We start from the raw sequence: 16,225 nt of genomic DNA, 5'->3' as shown, positions 1-16,225 counted from the left end.
ACTTGGAAATTGGAATGGCTTAAAAAATCATACTTTTGAGGCCATCCTAAAACGTTTCATTTCAAAATTGCCACTCGTCATTTTGCTCCCACTATGAAGAATAAGTCTCAAAAATTTTGACATTCATTTCTACGTCTAGTATTAATATATTGTAAATACAAAACAAAATGCTATGCTTCAAGAGAAAATTTAATTTGATGCATCAGCTTTGTCCCTTGGCTACTCTAAATATCTTGAGAACATTCTCATACACAACAAATGTTATCGAAGCAGCAGGAAGATTTTTCAACAGGTTGGATGTGATGCCCTTATAAAACCCACGAACACCTTCAAACCTGAAAAGGAAAATTTAAAACAATTCAAAACCTGGCCGATGTTGTAGCAGGCAATAGCTAGGTAGCTGCATAGGAAGAAAAGGACCAAAGCAGATTAAAAGTACAAGCAAAAACTTGAGAAAATATCTGAGGATCAGTCGGAGAAACAAAGCAAATAACATAACTCACTTTGCAGTTTCCTTCACTACATGCCAACTATCCAAGTACTTTGGAGTTCCTTTGCTACTAGGTCGTTGCTGCAATATTATCGCCAAGAATCGTCAAATCAAGGAAGCAAAAGCATGAGAACAAGTTCCCGGGGCAGATGTACCGTTTGAGATCTTTTTCTGAGCTCAAATAACTGCCCTTTAGACCAAAAGCAAAGGCCTCAACTGACTAAAAGTAGTAATGATTTTTCGCTTTTTGACCATAATCATCCAGAGGCACAGGCACAACATGTAATGCAAACTAGAAAGGTAGGATCACTTTTACCTGTAAGCGAGTTCGGATAACCTGCAAGAAGAATAGGATAGTCAAATCAAATGTGCAATCAGTATCCATTAAAACCCGGTAAATTCAGCACTATAAAATACTGTTCGCTTTTACGGGCTCTAGAATCAGCCTAAATAAGGAACTTGCCTGATAAGGGTATGTGAGCAGAATTGCAGCAAGTTTTGAGGCAGCCCCAAGTGTGGCATAATCAAAAGAATTCTAGCAGCAGAATAAAAACAAAAATACTATTAGACAAATGTATCGATACGTGTATATAATAATTGTAGCTGAAAGACAAATTATGACGACAACCCAGTCTAGGTAGAGGTTTAACTTATGACACCTGAAAACCAATTCAAGGTAGCCATATTAAGACAATCATGCATTACTTCCAAAACAAGTATGCATCAGTTTATAGCCCATTACCAGTAACTCCTCACCACCAGTGTTCTTAGTCCTCACTTCTCTACTCTTAATATAGATAAAAGTACTGCGAAGTTCCTCATATGCTGTAAACTGTATTGCACCATGAGTGACCTGTAGATAAAGAGGACGCCTTCAAGTACATAGAAATGATTTGAAATGAAAATAAACCTGTTCTTTATAGAAGAACTTTACTATAAATCCAATACATATTATGTAAGGATTGGGTACTGCACTTCATGAAAGCAATTTGCCAGTCAAGGTATTAACGTGATATTATGTTATTTCTCTCAATACAGTTGATACAAAAGACAACAGTTTAAGCATAAAGTCGCACAAGGTTCAAGGTTAATATGAGGAATGAGAAAGCATACAAGCAAAAGGCCAGGTCCAATCCCTCTATAAAGTGCACTCAATCCTTCCTCTTTCAAGATGGTTCGCAAAGCATCTGACCTTACCATCGCAAAACAAGCAAAGGCAGAAAACAGTTTAAAAGAAGGATATTAATGCATGTCATAAAAATTTATTAATTCATACATACTTAAAAGGCCAGAAATATATCGATGTAGATTTTACTATAGCAAAAATGATTAATGAACAAAAGACAAGCCATCTTTAGATAGCTTTTTGACCAGTACAAGCCATGCAGATCAGCGAACAGAATAAAAACTTCAACTGCGTGATTTTTAATAGCGTTAGAAGAAAAAGGACAAATAAGTGGATACATAATTATGCAAGTTTCTTTGTCTTACCTAATAGGAGAAGATGCAATGCATTGTCCATCTAAGACATGTATCACAGTAATAATGTGTCTACTTTATCTTTTCCTTCCTGATACAAAACAGGCTCATATAACTCTCTCACCCAAGCAACTGACGTCTTAGCTGGTGCTCAAATTAATTTACACAAGTACTGCTAAAAGTCCAAATAGTAAAGATAATCGGTCAAAATGAGGAGTCCGAACACAAATTTACATCAGAAAGGACCTAGCATATAGTTCCCCAAGCACGTTTAAACTTTAGTATGCTGATTCATATGCTTGTCATTTCAGTCATAAGTACCTGAAAATCCCGCATAAGGTCGAGAATGATGTTTAGGTGTTTGAAGTTGCAATCTTGTCTTCACAAGCCAAATAGGGTTCGTAATCAAGCATACCTGGTTTCAAAATAGTCTCATCATACATCATGCAAGGAATTAACTTAAGAAAAAATAAATCTTCGGGGAGGGATAAGAGATGATGCTAGTTAGAACAGTAAACAATGTCCAATTAAGATCAAAATTGTAAACTTAAAACTACACAAATAAATTTTCATTTTACAAAAATTAAAGAGGAGAAACAAGAAAGGGTGAAAATGATTAGAAATGGCTCACAATGATTTACACAATCCAAGAGAGTACTGACCAAAGCACCTGCTTCTGCAGCTGAGGCTAGATGATGCCCCGGACTGAGTTTGTCATTATCCCCTTTGTGGTACCTTTGCTTTGCTCTACTATAGCTATAAGATAAAAACGCAAAGGGATTTAAACATATTATTGAAAAGGAACAATTCTCTTTAATCAATTCTTTGTAAATGGACACTAAACACCTACCCAGTTCCAACTTTTAAACAATTTTTAAAAAGGTGACAAGCAGAAAGAAAGGCCAACTATCAAACGAAACAGTGAATCTGAATTTGCAGATTCATAAAAAGAAAAACTAGGTCAAAAATGCCTTATGCGACTTGAGCAATAGCACAAATCAAACTTTATATTTTTTTTCAACCTTACATGCACACATAAGAACTTATATACAGTAAGAAGAATGGGATCTTGCCTTGTATAAGAAAAAGGAGATTCAGATATAACTTACAAGAAGAAGTACAGGCCCCATGAAACAGTAGATCCAAGAACTGCCGGAGAAAAACCAGCATAAAGCCCTCTGAGGCCCTTAAAGATGCAAATGGTAGAAGCAGGTCAGTTCAAAGAGCATAGTTAGAACAATAAAGAGGGGGAAAAAAAAACTCCCCAGCAAATTGAAAGTTAAGATGTTAGATCAATTTGATTCGCGTAATCGAGCACAATGCTAAAATGCTAGATCAGTTCAAGCAGCAAAGCAAGCACAATAAAGAGAAAAGAGAACTAACAGTAAGTGTCCAGAGCCAAGATGCCAGTTTCAGATCATCAGGTTCATTTTAACGACAATAAATTGCAAATAGCAGTAAAGTGTGTTATAACAATAAATTGCTACGATCCCAAAAAACACATGAAAACGAACAAATACGCCACTGATCAATCGAACTACAACAACAAATAAGGAGTTGATGTGTTCATTGGACGAAGGAACCAACTTCGGATCGCGCGATCGTGTAGATCGCGTGCCCCGTGTTCTTGTACTGCGGAAGAATCGACGGTCGCCCATCACTCACTGACGCAAAAAGACATGAAATTAGAGAGAGCGCTAGAGAGAGAGAGAGAGAGAGAGAGAGAGAGAGAGAGAGAGAGAGAGACCTTGGAACCTGGTGCGTACGACGTCGAGAGGGTGGAGAGCGGCGACGGTGGCGAACCCGGCGACGGCTCCCGCCGCCGCGTTCTCCCACTTCCAATCCTCCGACCACATCGTCGTCATCGTCGTCGTCGTCGTCGGCGGCGGCGGCGGCGGCGGCGGCGGCGGAGNAGATCCAAGAACTGCCGGAGAAAAACCAGCATAAAGCCCTCTGAGGCCCTTAAAGATGCAAATGGTAGAAGCAGGTCAGTTCACAGAGCATAGTTAGAACAATAAAGAGGGGGAAAAAAAAACTCCCCAGCAAATTGAAAGTTAAGATGTTGGATCAATTTGATTCGCGTAATCGAGCACAATGCTAAAATGCTAGATCAGTTCAAGCAGCAAAGCAAGCACAATAAAGAGAAAAGAGAACTAACAGTAAGTGTCCAGAGCCAAGATGCCAGTTTCAGATCATCAGGTTCATTTTAACGACAATAAATTGCAAATAGCAGTAAAGAGTGTTATAACAATAAATTGCTACAATCCAAAAAAACACATGAAAACGAACAAATACGCCACTGATCAATCGAACTACAACAACAAATATGAGAGTTGATGTGTTTATTGGATGAAGGAACCAACTTCGGATCGCGCGATCGTGTAGATCGCGTGCCCCGTGTTCTTGTACTGTGGAAGAATCGACGGTCGCCCATCACTCACTGACGCAAAAAGACATGAAATTAGAGAGAGCGCTAGAGAGAGAGAGAGAGAGAGCTAGAGAGAGAGATGTAGAGAGAGCTAGAGAGAGAGATGTAGAGAGAGAGAGAGAGAGACCTTGGAACCTGGTGCGTACGACGTCGAGAGGGTGGAGAGCGGCGACGGTGGCGAACCCGGCGACGGCTCCCGCCGCCGCGTTCTCCCACTTCCAATCCTCCGACCACATCGTCGTCGTCGTCGTCGTCCTCGTCGGCGGCGGCGGCGGCGGCGGCGGAGGAGGACGAGGAGGCGGTGGGTGGCGCTTATGGTTCCAACACAAGCGAGCGAAGGTCGGGAGGAGAAAACCCTACCGCGCGAGGTTTCGCGCGTGAAGTGAACCAACTCGATATTGTGGGCCGGGCCTGTTTTTGAAAGGCATATTTGCAGATTAAAGAATCCGGTCCGGCCCATATTCAGCCCAATAAGCTGAGGTCCAAATCCTTCGGCCTCCTTGCAAAACTTGGGAGAATTGTTTGGTTTTCCCCCAAAGAAAGAGATAGAGGGAGAGAATCAGCAGTGGTGATAAGCAACAATTTATGGCTCAAAACCGACTATCCCTAGCGCAAGTAACAAAAGATTTAGTAGTTGATACCCAAGTTTCCAAGTTCGAATCCTAGTTGATTCATATTTCCAGCTAAGTTTGTTTTTTAAAAAAATACAATTTATGACTCAAATTGAATACAGATGTGACAAGAAACTGAAATGGAATTGTGAAATTTGAAACTAAAATAGAATTTGTCTAGCAGCACCGCTCAAATTACACATCGTCAAACAATACTATACTCAGAAAAGTATAACCAATGCGCCCTACAATGATGTTCATTTTTGGTTTTTTCTCTTTTCCTCTCTCTCTAGCCAGTAATATTGCTCAATATATATATATATAGAGTCCAGCTATGGTGCTTGTAAAAGTACCAAGCACTTGGTGCTTGTAAATTTTTTATCCTTAGATCTATTCTTCGGATCATTTTCAACCATTAGATTATACTATTCAACCAACCATCCACTCAACCCTAAGGAGCCCACATCATCTTAACCGTATATCTTTTAATCTAATGGCTAAAAATCAACAAGCACCAAGTATTTTAAAAAACATAGGAGCTCAATTATATATATATATATATATATATGCACTCTATGAGAAACCTTAGCACAAATGTGGCAACAATCATGCAACACCAAATCAGAATAGAGAGATATTAAATCAGGGGGGCTGCATCCACCATATCTTTGGCACAATCTCCATTACTTAACTTCGGCGAATCAAAGTGGGACCCATCACTCCCACATCATCTTTGGACCTTTCCCTTCTTTGTTGTCTCTTCTCTACAGCATTTAATTCAAGTAACTCAAAAGGAACCTTTCATGAGTGAGGGGCACTCCCACTTTTCAGCGATGGGGACCCCAAAACTCCACGACAAAGTATATATATGGATGAAAGAAGAGGAAGAAACAAGGAAGCAAATTGGATGAAAAGAAAGGAGGAGAGGAGTTGGAGAACAAGAGGGCGAGCAATTCAAGGGACAGAGAAATATACTAATCATAAGAGTCTTCTTCTTTTTTTTTCTTTTTTTTTTAAGTGAGATGAGATTAATTATGCGCTCATATTACCGACGGTATCTAGCATAACTGACTGAGGGATAATTGGTATTCGAAATTTCAAATTTGAAATCTAATTATTTTACATTTCTAGCTGAGACCGCTACTTCGATCTTTTAGATAATATGGAATCTGAATCAATTCCAAATTTTTTTGTTCTGCGAGACCATGAGTTAAATCCCTAAATTTAATATTTAATAGGTTAATATTTTGTATTATATATAATGAGTTAAATCTCTGTCTCCAGTGAGTGCAACTTCTCATTTTATAAGATCATGAGTTCAATTTTCACTTTCAACACTTAATGGATTAAATAAATATCCGCATGATATAATAGGTGAATCTTCATCTATATATATACTATCTTATCTATCAATTTTATGAATAATTGTCTATATACCTCTCATACGTTTGAAAATATCCGATTTATTTTTTTTTTTTTTTCTAAAATATCCCTTATATGTTCCACCGTTGTTACAAAATATTCCCACATTTATCTCCTATTAAGTTAACTTGGGTTAAACGTGAGTTAAATATCTACCACAGTTAAAAAAAATTAAAATATCAATTTTGCCCTTAACTTAAAGGCAAATAAAAAATGTTGGTGACGGTAAAGGGGCATATTAGAAAAGACCAAAAGTCAAAATACTTTTTGTGCCTCTAACTTTAAGGACAAATAAGAAAGTCAGTGATAATAGAAGGGTATATTTGAAAAGGCAAAATAGTAATTTTACAGGTATAACAGAGTTAATTAATTGATTTTAACTCTAGAGGTATATTAGAAATATATTGAAACGTAGAAAGGGTATTTTCAATATTAACCTTTTAAGAGGGCTAAATTGAAAAGTCGAAAACTTTTCAGGAGTATATAAGTAATTGCCCTTTAATTTTACATATCCTTTGCATTTATCACGCCCATAAGTAAAAATGTTGATATACATATTTAAGATTCTTAAAACTTGTGCTCCTTTTTTTTTTTGGGCTGGATTAAATTCTTTGGCTATATGATTTCAATAAGAGCTTCCTGTCCCGCGCACCATGTGTGATAAATTTAATGCCTCCTATTGTCCAGTTTTTTTTGGTACAACTTTTTTTTTTTAATATATATATATATATATATATATATATATATATATATAAAATAATAAATCTCTCAAACTGGTCCAGCAGTGATGACACAAGGAAAAAGGACAAATTTCTTTTTCTCGTAGCAAACAACGAAGTTTGGCACATTGAATTGGGCTCAAAAAAACGAAAAGAAAAAAAGAAAAGAAAAAAAAGAGCAGCTCTAGACCTAACAGCCCGGGCACTAATAAGTGCTTCTGCTGCTATTGTGAAGTGGTATCTCACCGTTCACTGCCACAAAATCTAAGAGCCCAGCTTTTGACCTTGTAATTGAATGACACCCCATTCCTAAAGCTCTTCTTATTAAATTGTTGTACTCATCATAGAATCCTTTCTCGTAAAGAAAAATTGAGATGCTAGTGTTTTAATTTGCAAGTCAAGTGATTGGGTGTAGTTTCTCTACAATCACGCGACGATCCCGCTAATCATCAGTCAAGTGAACATCTGAGCCCATCCCATGTATGAAGTTTTTTTTACTCTAATCCGACAATCAATCGATGAGCTGCGGAATAACTTTGCATGGAAAGTACTCCCCCTTATTACCAAATTTTTACTGCAAAATATTAGTTGCCTACATTAAATTGAGTTGAAGTACTAACCCCCCATATTTGAGACTCGATATAACATGTTTGAGTTTAGATAATTTGTTAGTGCGTCTTGCACTGTAGGGGCCAAAAATCATCCATGTAACGTACCTTTGACTATTTACTAAATAAAAAACGATCGCATGAAAAAGACAATAATATTGAGTGGAAAATTGTGCGCAAAAATCCCTTTTAATCTATAGGTGTTTGATTAAAGGGGCTTTGCAATGNTCCCGCCGCCGCGTTCTCCCACTTCCAATCCTCCGACCACATCGTCGTCATCGTCGTCGTCGTCGTCGGCGGCGGCGGCGGCGGCGGCGGCGGCGGAGGAGGACGAGGAGGCGGTGGGTGGCGCTTATGGTTCCAACACAAGCGAGCGAAGGTCGGGAGGAGAAAACCCTACTGCGCGAGGTTTCGCGCGTAAAGTGAACCAACTCGATATTGTGGGCCGGGCCTGTTTTTGAATGGCATATTTGCGGATTAAAGAATCCGGTCCGGGCCATATTCGGCCCAATAAGCTGAGGTCCAAATCCTTCGGCCTCCTTGCAAAACTTGGGAGAATTGTTTGGTTTTCCCCCAAAGAAAGAGATAGAGGGAGAGAATCAGCAGTGATGATAAGCAACAATTTATGGCTGAAAACCGACTGTCCCTAGCGCAAGTAGCAAAAGATTTAGTAGTTGATACCCAAGTTTTCAAGTTCGAATCCTAGTTGATTCATATTTCCAGCTAAGTTTATTTTTTTAAAAAATACAATTTATGACTCAAATTGAATACAGATGTGACAAGAAACCGAAATGGAATTGTGAAATTTGAAACTAAAATAGAATTTGTCTAGCAGCACCGCTCAAATTACACATCGTCAAACAATACTATACTCAGAAAAGTATAACCAATGCGCCCTACAATGATGTTCATTTTTGGTTTTTTCTCTTTTCCTCTCTCTAGCCAGTAATATTGCTCAATATATATATATATAGAGTCCAGCTATGGTGCTTGTAAAAGTACCAAGTACTTGGTGCTTGTAAATTTTTTATCCTTAGATCTATTCTTCGGATCATTTTCAACCATTAGATTATACTATTCAACCAACCATCCACTCAACCTTAGGGAGCCCACATCATCTTAACCGTATATCTTTTAATTCAATGGCTAAAAATCTACAAGCACCAATAACTTGGTATTTTAAAAAACATAGGAGCTCAATTCTATATATATATATATATATATATATATATATATGCACTCTATAAGAAACCTTAGCACAAATGTGGCAACAATCATGCAACACCAAATAGGAATAGAGAGATATTAAATCAGGGGGACTGCATCCGCCATATCTTTGGCACAATCTCCATTACTTAACTTCGGCGAATCAAAGTGGGACCCATCACTCCCACATCATCTTTGGACCTTTCCCTTCTTTGTTGTCTCTTCTCTACAGCATTTAATTCAAGTAACTCAAAAGGAACCTTTCATGAGTGAGGGGCACTCCCACTTTTCAGCGATGGGGACCCCAAAACTCCACGACAAAGTATATATATGGATGAAAGAAGAGGAAGAAACAAGGAAGCAAATTGGATGAAAAGAAAGGAGGAGAGGAGTTGGAGAACAAGAGGGCGAGCAATTCAAGGGACAGAGAAATATACTAATCATAAGAGTCTTCTTTAAAAAAAAAAAAAAAACGTGAGATGAGATTAATTATGCGCTCATATTACCGACTGTATCTAGCATAACTAATTAAGGGATAATTGGTATCCGAGATTTCAAATTTGAAATCTAGTTATTTCACACTTCTAGTTGAGACCGCTACTTCGATCTTTTAGTTAATATGGTATTTGAATTAATTCCAAATTTTTTTTGTTCTGTGAGATCATGAGTTAAATCCCTAACTTTAATATTTAATAGGTTAATTTTTTGTATTATATAATAAGTTAAATCTCCATCTCGTGTGAGCGCAACTTCTCATTTTGTAAGATCATGAGTTCAATTTTCACTTTCAACATTTAATGGATTAAATATCTGCATGATATAATAGGTGAATATTCATCTATATACTATCTTATCTATTGATTTTATGGATAATTGCCTATATACTTCTCATACGTTTGAAAATATCTAATTTATTCTTTTTTTTCTTTCTAAAATATCCCTCATATGTTCCACTGTTATTACAAAATACCCCCACAGTTATCTCCTGTTAAGTTAACTTGGGCTAAACGTGAGTTAAATATCTACCACAGTTAAAAAAATTAAAATACCAATTTTGCTCTTAACTTAAGAGCAAATAAGAAGTGTTGGTGACGGTAAAGGGGCATATTGGAAAAGACCAAAAGTCAAAATGCCCCTGACTTTAAGGACAAATAAGAAAGTCGGTGATAGTGGAAGGGTATATTTGAAAGGGCAAAATAGTAATTTTACAGAGATAACAGAGTTAATTAACAAATTTTAACAACTTTAAAGACAAATAAGAAAGTCAGTGATAGTGGAAGGGTATATTTGAAAGGGCAAAATAGTAATTTTACATAGATAATAGAGTTAATTAACAGATTTTAACAGACTTTAAGGACAAATAAAAAAGTCAGTGATAGTGGAAGGGTATATTTGAAATGGCAAAATAGTAATTTTACAGAGATAACAGAGTTAATTAACAGATTTTAACTCTAGGGGCGCGTTTGGTTCGAAGTCGGAATCGAAATCGGAATCGGAATCAAAATAAGTTGGAATCGGAATCGGAATGACTCATTACCTAATTCTGTTTGGTTCATCACCTGAATCGAAATCAGAATAAATCATTTCCATTGTCGGTGTTTGGTTCAGGTGGATATAAAAAATGTAATCAAATTAATATACTAACATTATCTTTATAATATATTAATTTAAATTCAAATTAAAAATTAAATATTAAAAATTTACATCAAAATTTTGAAATAATGTCAAAATTTTAAATCTATTTTTTTAGAAAAATTAAACTTTGAAGTTGAGTGGATAATTTAAAATATGAAACTAAATTTTGATTTATTCAAATTCAAATTTAAAATTACAATTTAAATTTTAATTTGAATACATAAATTTAATTTAAGTTTGAAATAAAATTTGAATAACATTTTATATAAATTAAAATTTAATTTAAATTCAAATTCATAAGTTAGATTCGAAATACTTGATTAAATTTTAATTTTTAATTTAAGTTTAAATTAAAATTTAAAATTATATATTTAATTTTAAAATTTTAACTCATATTTTAATTAAAAAAGTTGAAAAAATAAATTTAATCCGAATAAATATTCATTCCGTCCGGATTCAACTTTCAATCCGGCCTCCTAGGCCGGATTGAAAAAAGAGGTGATTGGGGGATTCTCATTCCACTCGAGAATCGGAATCGGAATGGAACTTCCGCGTACCAAACACCCATAAACGAATTTATCCATTCCGATTCCGATTCTATGGTGAAAAAGAAGCGAACCAAACACGCCCTAGGAGTATATTAGAAATAGGTTGGAACGTAGAAAAGGTATTTTCAATATTAACCTTCTAAGAAGACTAAATCGAAAAGTTGAAAATTTTTCAGAAGTATATAAGCAATTGCCCCTTAATTTTACATATCTTTTGCATTTATCACGCACGTGAGTAAAAATGTTGATATACATATTTAAGATTCTTAAAACTCGTGCTCCTTTTGTTTTTTGGGCTGGATTAAATTCTTTGGCTATAAGATTTCAATAAGAGCTTCCTGTCCCGCGCACCATGTGTGATAAATTTAGTGCCTCCTATTGTCCAGTTTTTGGTACAACTCATTTTTTTAATATATATATATATACTAAAAAATAATAAATCTCTCAAACTGGTCCAGCAGTGATGACACAAGGAAAAAGGACAAATTTCTTTTTCTCGTAGCAAACAACAAAGTTTGGCACATTGAATTGGGCTCAAAAAAACGAAAAGAAAAAAAGAAAAGAAAAAAAAGAGCAGCTCTAGACCTAACAGCCCGGGCACTAATAAGTGCTTCTGCTGCTATTGTGAAGTGGTATCTCACCATTCACTGCCACAAAATCTAAAAGCCCAGCTTTTGACCTTGTAATTGAATGACACCCCATTCCTAAAGCTCTTCTTATTAAATTGTTGTACTCATCATAGAATCCTTTCGCGTAAAGAAAAATTGAGATGCTAGTAGTGTTTTAATTTGCAAGTCAAGTGATTGGGTGTAGTTTCTCTACAATCACGCGACGATCCCGCTAATCATCAGTCAAGTGTACATCTGAGCCCATCCCATGTATGAAGTTTTTTTTACTCTAATCCGACAATCAATCGATGAGCTGCGGAATAACTTTGCATGGAAAGTACTCCCCCTTATTACCAAATTTTTACTGCAAAATATTAGTTGCCTACATTAAATTGAGTTGAAGTACTAACCCCCCATATTTGAGACTCGATATAACATGTTTGAGTTTAGATAATTTGTTAGTGCGTCTTACACTGTAGGGCCAAAAATCATCCATGTAAGGTACCTTTGACTATTTACTAAATAAAAAATGATCGCATGAAAAAGACAATAATATTGAGTGGAAAATTGTGCGCAAAAGTCCCTTTTAATCTATAGGTGTTTGATTAAAGGGGCTTTGCAATGTGAAACGTGCAAAATGTGGACTCATCCTTTCCTCGTAAAGGAGACGCATAATTGGTTGATGAAGGAGATTTCGTATATTTCGTTCCACTTTTTATCTCCCTCACTTTATCTCTGCACCACCCACTTTTGACAAGGGAGATGCAAAGCCAAAAAGCCACTTCTAGATCACCCCTAATTGTCCACCAAACTCTTACTCCACCTTCTCTTGAATCCAAAATTCCAAAATATGTAGTATTTTCATAATGCAAATTAATATTAATGAAGTTTTTTTTTTGCACGGCGATGGCCAGTTCCAGGTTGCCGACGAAAACGTCAAAGAGTTCAAAGAGTTCGATCCTCACATTATCCTCATATTAAACATGTGAAACATAATCTACAGTTAGAAAAAAATTGTCTTAATTACTAATATACTTATCTATTATAAAATAAAATTCGCATGCGTATAAAACTTAACGACGACTAGATATTCAAATTTGAGCAAATTTTAATCTCCATTAGACAAAACTGTCTTATTATTGCACTCATCTATTAAAAAAATCTCATTGTTGTAATAATCATTGAAGTCAAATTTTAGACTGCTTTTTTAAAAGGTCTAAAATTTGATTCCTCAAGTCTGCATTTCTAAATGAATCTCCGTCTCCTCCAAATTCTTGAATGATCAAATAATGTGAATTAAGAGCGATTATAAACTTAACAGATTTTAGATCAGCAGAGAAAATAATATATTTATAAATATATATATATATATATTCATTTTCAGCCATTCATTTTTGTGTCCACTCGATGGATAAGAGAACAATATCGGAAATGTATAAAATTTGATTTCTAAACACTTCAAGTGGTATAGATTATGTTCAACGATGCCAATCGTCGATTTGGAAGCTCTATTATCGAAAACAAATGGGTGACAACAGAGCTCGTTTGCTATCGATAGTATTCTAGCTCAACTCATATTGATTGAGCTAGAATACTATCGATAGCAAACGGACTCCATTGTCACCCATTTCTTTTCGATGATAGAGCTCCAAATCGACGATCGGCACTGTTGAACATGATCTATACCACTTGAAGTGTTTAAAAATCAAATTTCAAATCTTTTTGACATCATTTGCCTAATGATCAAAGGGTTTCAAAATTTATAATTTTAATGATCGATATGAGACGTTTTCTCGTTTAACGGCGTAAAGATATCCAAATCAATTAAATTTTATTAGAAATTCTTTAAATTATTAAAATAATATCTATACTCTGATCTTGATTACAAGACTCCTATCATCAATTTTTAAATAATATTCAATTTCAGCCATTCATTTTTGTGTCCACTCGATGGATAAGAGAACAATATCGAAAATGTATGAAATTTGATTTCTGAACACTTCAAGTGGTATAGATCATATTCAACGGTATCGATCGTCAATTTGGAAGCTCCATCATCGAAAACAAATGGATTGCAACGGAGCTCGTTTGCTATCGATAGTATTCTAGCTCAACTCTATATATATATTATATTATATATATATATATATTATATATATATATATATATATATATTATATATATGATGAGTGCTACTATGCTATCGGAAGCACGAGCCTTCGTGTTTCCAGCTTGTTTTCGATGTTGCGACTTTCGAATCGTCGATCGGCTTCGTTAAACTGGATCTAGAGTATTTGAAGTATCTAGAAATAAATTTTATTAATTTTCGATATCATTTTGCCTAGTAATTGAATGGGCTCAAAATCAACAAATTTCAATGGCCGTAGTGAGCCGTTTGCAAGTTTAACAGTGTAGAAATATCGAATCACGTGAAATTTTGATAGAAAATTCTTTTACAAGATCAATATTTTTGATTTAAAATTTTAATGTCATATTATTACATTTTGTAAGATTTTTATTTTCAGCCGTTGATTTTGAGCCCCTCTGTTCACTAGGCAAATGATATCGTAAAATCATAAAATTTATTTTCTAGGTACTTCAAATACTCTAGATCAAGTTTAACGGGGCCGATTGACGATTCGAAAGTCGCAACATCGAAAACGAGCTGAAAGCACGGAAAGCTCCGTGCTTCCGATAGTATAGTAGCCTCACTCATATAATATATATATATATATATATATATATATATATATATATATATATATATATATATATATATATAGTAAAATGTACATGCAAATGCACATAATAATTATTAGAAAAAGTTATAATTTTTTTAAATTTTTTTTAATTTTAGGCCAATTTTATATGATTGCCAAATATGTATCTAAAAATTTAAAATAATAAATCACGCTATTAAGAAAGATATGCTTTAAATGATAAATAATTAACAATAATCTCTAATTGTAAAATTACTTTTGAAATTAAATAGAAAAATAAAATCTGTTAGGAAATAAATTTTTGAAATTAAATAGAAAAATAAAATCCGTTATCTTAAAAAAATATATATTTTGAAATTAAATAGATAATATCTAAAAAAGATATTTTAAAATAAAATAAAAAAATATCTTTTATAGGATTTTCACACCCGTAATCTGTTATAGAAAACTTACTTTGAAAATTAAATAGAAAAATTTATATTTTTGAATTTTCACATCAGTAATCTGTTATAGATAACTTACGTATTCATTGCTGTTCTATTTCTATTTTTATTCTTATATTTAAAACTTTTCGTACGGAAAGAGAAAAATGGACGCTAATTTTTCCGCCGAAAAATGGGTCTGTCGGCAGACCCAAATTTGAATATACGTACTTTTATATATATATATATATATATATTCTAGAAATTTTAATTTGGGGTACAGTTTGTGGTGCGCCTGGGGCACACCAAAAGCATTGATAGAAAGGAAGAGGGAAATGGTCAGATTTTTATGTGAAATTTACTGTTCAGCGGGCCCACCTTGTGATGACTCGTCGACTGCATTAAGCGGTATTTGGTTCATAAAAAATATTTCAAAAAATATTTTTCTCAAAATATTTTTTACTTATTTGTTTTTTTAGATTTCACGAAGGAGGCTTCTTTTTGTTTTTCTAGTTTTTCTAAAAAAATTATGAAAAATCTCATTTTATAATTTTTCATTACATAAAATAATTTTTTTCCCTCATTTTCTATAGAATCAAACATCCTTTAGGGACTATTTGATCATATATAGTTGCATCAACACTGATATATGTAGATTCAAATTTGATGTGTGATTTGATACATTTGTATTTAATTGCTGTAGTCAGAAATATATAAGGAGGCCCAATTATAGTAATAGAATTACGTTCAAATGGATCTTAGTTCTAATTACAACAGTTGAAAAAAATACCCTCAAACAAAAAGTAAATTTACCTATCTAATAACTTTTTAAATAAGAAAAAAATATATATAAATTACTTATATTGATTTTAATCTCTTCATCATATATTATAATATAAATAAAATTTTAAAACTACATTCTTAATTGTATGAAACCAAACAAATTACTTATAACTATCAATTTTTCCACTACATCCTATAAAATAAGGTTCATATAATTACATTACTATATATATATATATATATATAGGGTCCGGCTACTATCCTTCTAAAAGGATAGGAGCACTTGTCCTATCAAGTGGTTCTTGATGATCGAGATTCCGAATCGATGATCGGAGTCGTTGAAGTTGATCTAGAGTATTTGAAATATCTAGAAACTAAATTTCATAAATTTTGATAATGGTTTACATGGTGATCAAAGTGTCGTAAAATCGACAATTTTTGACGGCCTGTATGAGCCGTTTGCTTGTTTAACGGTGTAGAGCAATCCAAATTGCTTGAATTTTTGATAGAAAATTCTTTATACTATTTAGATAATGTTAGATAACT

At 34.3% G+C, this 16,225-nt stretch overlaps 1 protein-coding gene across 2 annotated transcripts; it reads right to left on the bottom strand.

Annotated features, from left to right (window-relative positions):
- Nucleotides 60-8,144, bottom strand: LOC109721413 (folate transporter 1, chloroplastic). Of its 2 annotated transcripts, XM_020249046.1 has the most exons (12): nt 8,023-8,144; nt 3,717-3,820; nt 3,557-3,633; nt 3,079-3,155; nt 2,632-2,725; nt 2,291-2,384; nt 1,604-1,677; nt 1,233-1,343; nt 954-1,025; nt 807-827; nt 504-571; nt 60-335 (listed from the first exon to the last, which is right to left on the bottom strand). In XM_020249046.1, exons 1-12 carry the CDS (start codon nt 8,034-8,036, stop codon nt 203-205), a joined length of 939 nt encoding a protein of 312 aa, XP_020104635.1. In that variant the 5' UTR covers nt 8,037-8,144; the 3' UTR covers nt 60-202. The 2 variants fall into 2 exon arrangements, with proteins under 2 accessions (XP_020104635.1, XP_020104643.1); XM_020249054.1 differs by lacking the exons at nt 3,557-3,633; nt 3,717-3,820; nt 8,023-8,144 and adding exons at nt 4,333-4,409; nt 4,525-4,761.

This window comes from Ananas comosus, linkage group 1 (genome assembly GCF_001540865.1).
Source record: "Ananas comosus cultivar F153 linkage group 1, ASM154086v1, whole genome shotgun sequence".
Lineage (NCBI taxonomy): Eukaryota > Viridiplantae > Streptophyta > Magnoliopsida > Poales > Bromeliaceae > Ananas > Ananas comosus.
Note: the sequence above shows the minus strand (reverse complement) of the source record. Positions and strands in the feature narration are given on the sequence as shown.